The sequence below is a fragment of the Penaeus monodon genome, chromosome 32 (assembly GCF_015228065.2).
Source record: "Penaeus monodon isolate SGIC_2016 chromosome 32, NSTDA_Pmon_1, whole genome shotgun sequence".
NCBI lineage: Eukaryota > Metazoa > Arthropoda > Malacostraca > Decapoda > Penaeidae > Penaeus > Penaeus monodon.
In genome coordinates, this window is record NC_051417.1 from 22,823,061 (window position 1) to 22,823,661 (window position 601).

Genomic DNA, 601 nt, shown 5'->3' on the forward strand with positions numbered 1-601 from the left:
CCTTTAGATACTAAAGGATTTCTTCCTCTACCTTGATCAAGACGGCTTTCAACATCTACAGAAAAAAAACTATCCATTTCCAAAATTACCAGCTTCCGTTCCTTTTCTTCTGTATCAGTGCCATCCTGCAAAACAATATATGATACAGTTAAAGCAGTTAAAACATTTCCCTTTCTCTACAGACTTCCACACACCTGGGTCGTCATCCTGAGGAACCCTGACGTAGAAAGAGAGTCCCATGACCTCGCCCTCGAGGATCTGCATGTCGTTGGGCGTCGTGAAGAAAGCCAAGCACAGGCCAGACATCGTGGGCATCTTGGTGAACCTCTGGCAGCACTCCTTCCGGCTAAGCGTCGTCAAACTTATTGTGCATTGGATGATCACGTCCTGGCAGCTGAGGGGAGTCTCGGGTCAGGGTTTTTTTTTCTCTCTCTCTCTTTTGGCGTAGAAGTAGTCTGGTGTTTTAATTAAAATGTGTGCTGAATAGATGCTAGTTAGAATCTCTTGTGCGTTTAGATTAGATAACCCAAACGGATCGGCGATACTCAAAATATTACAAGACATTTTCGAGAATCATAATAAAGATATCTCCCTGTCATAA

At 43.4% G+C, this 601-nt stretch overlaps 1 protein-coding gene across 1 annotated transcript in view; it reads right to left on the bottom strand.

Moving 5' to 3' along the window:
- Window positions 1-394, bottom strand: part of LOC119593296 — a gene marked incomplete at its 5' end in the record, with an annotated part of 6,984 nt that extends 6,590 nt beyond the window's left edge. The window contains 1 exon segment of the mRNA XM_037942224.1: window positions 195-394. Coding sequence (XP_037798152.1) covers window positions 195-394 — 200 coding nt within the window.
- Window positions 395-601: the final 207 nt, after the last annotated feature.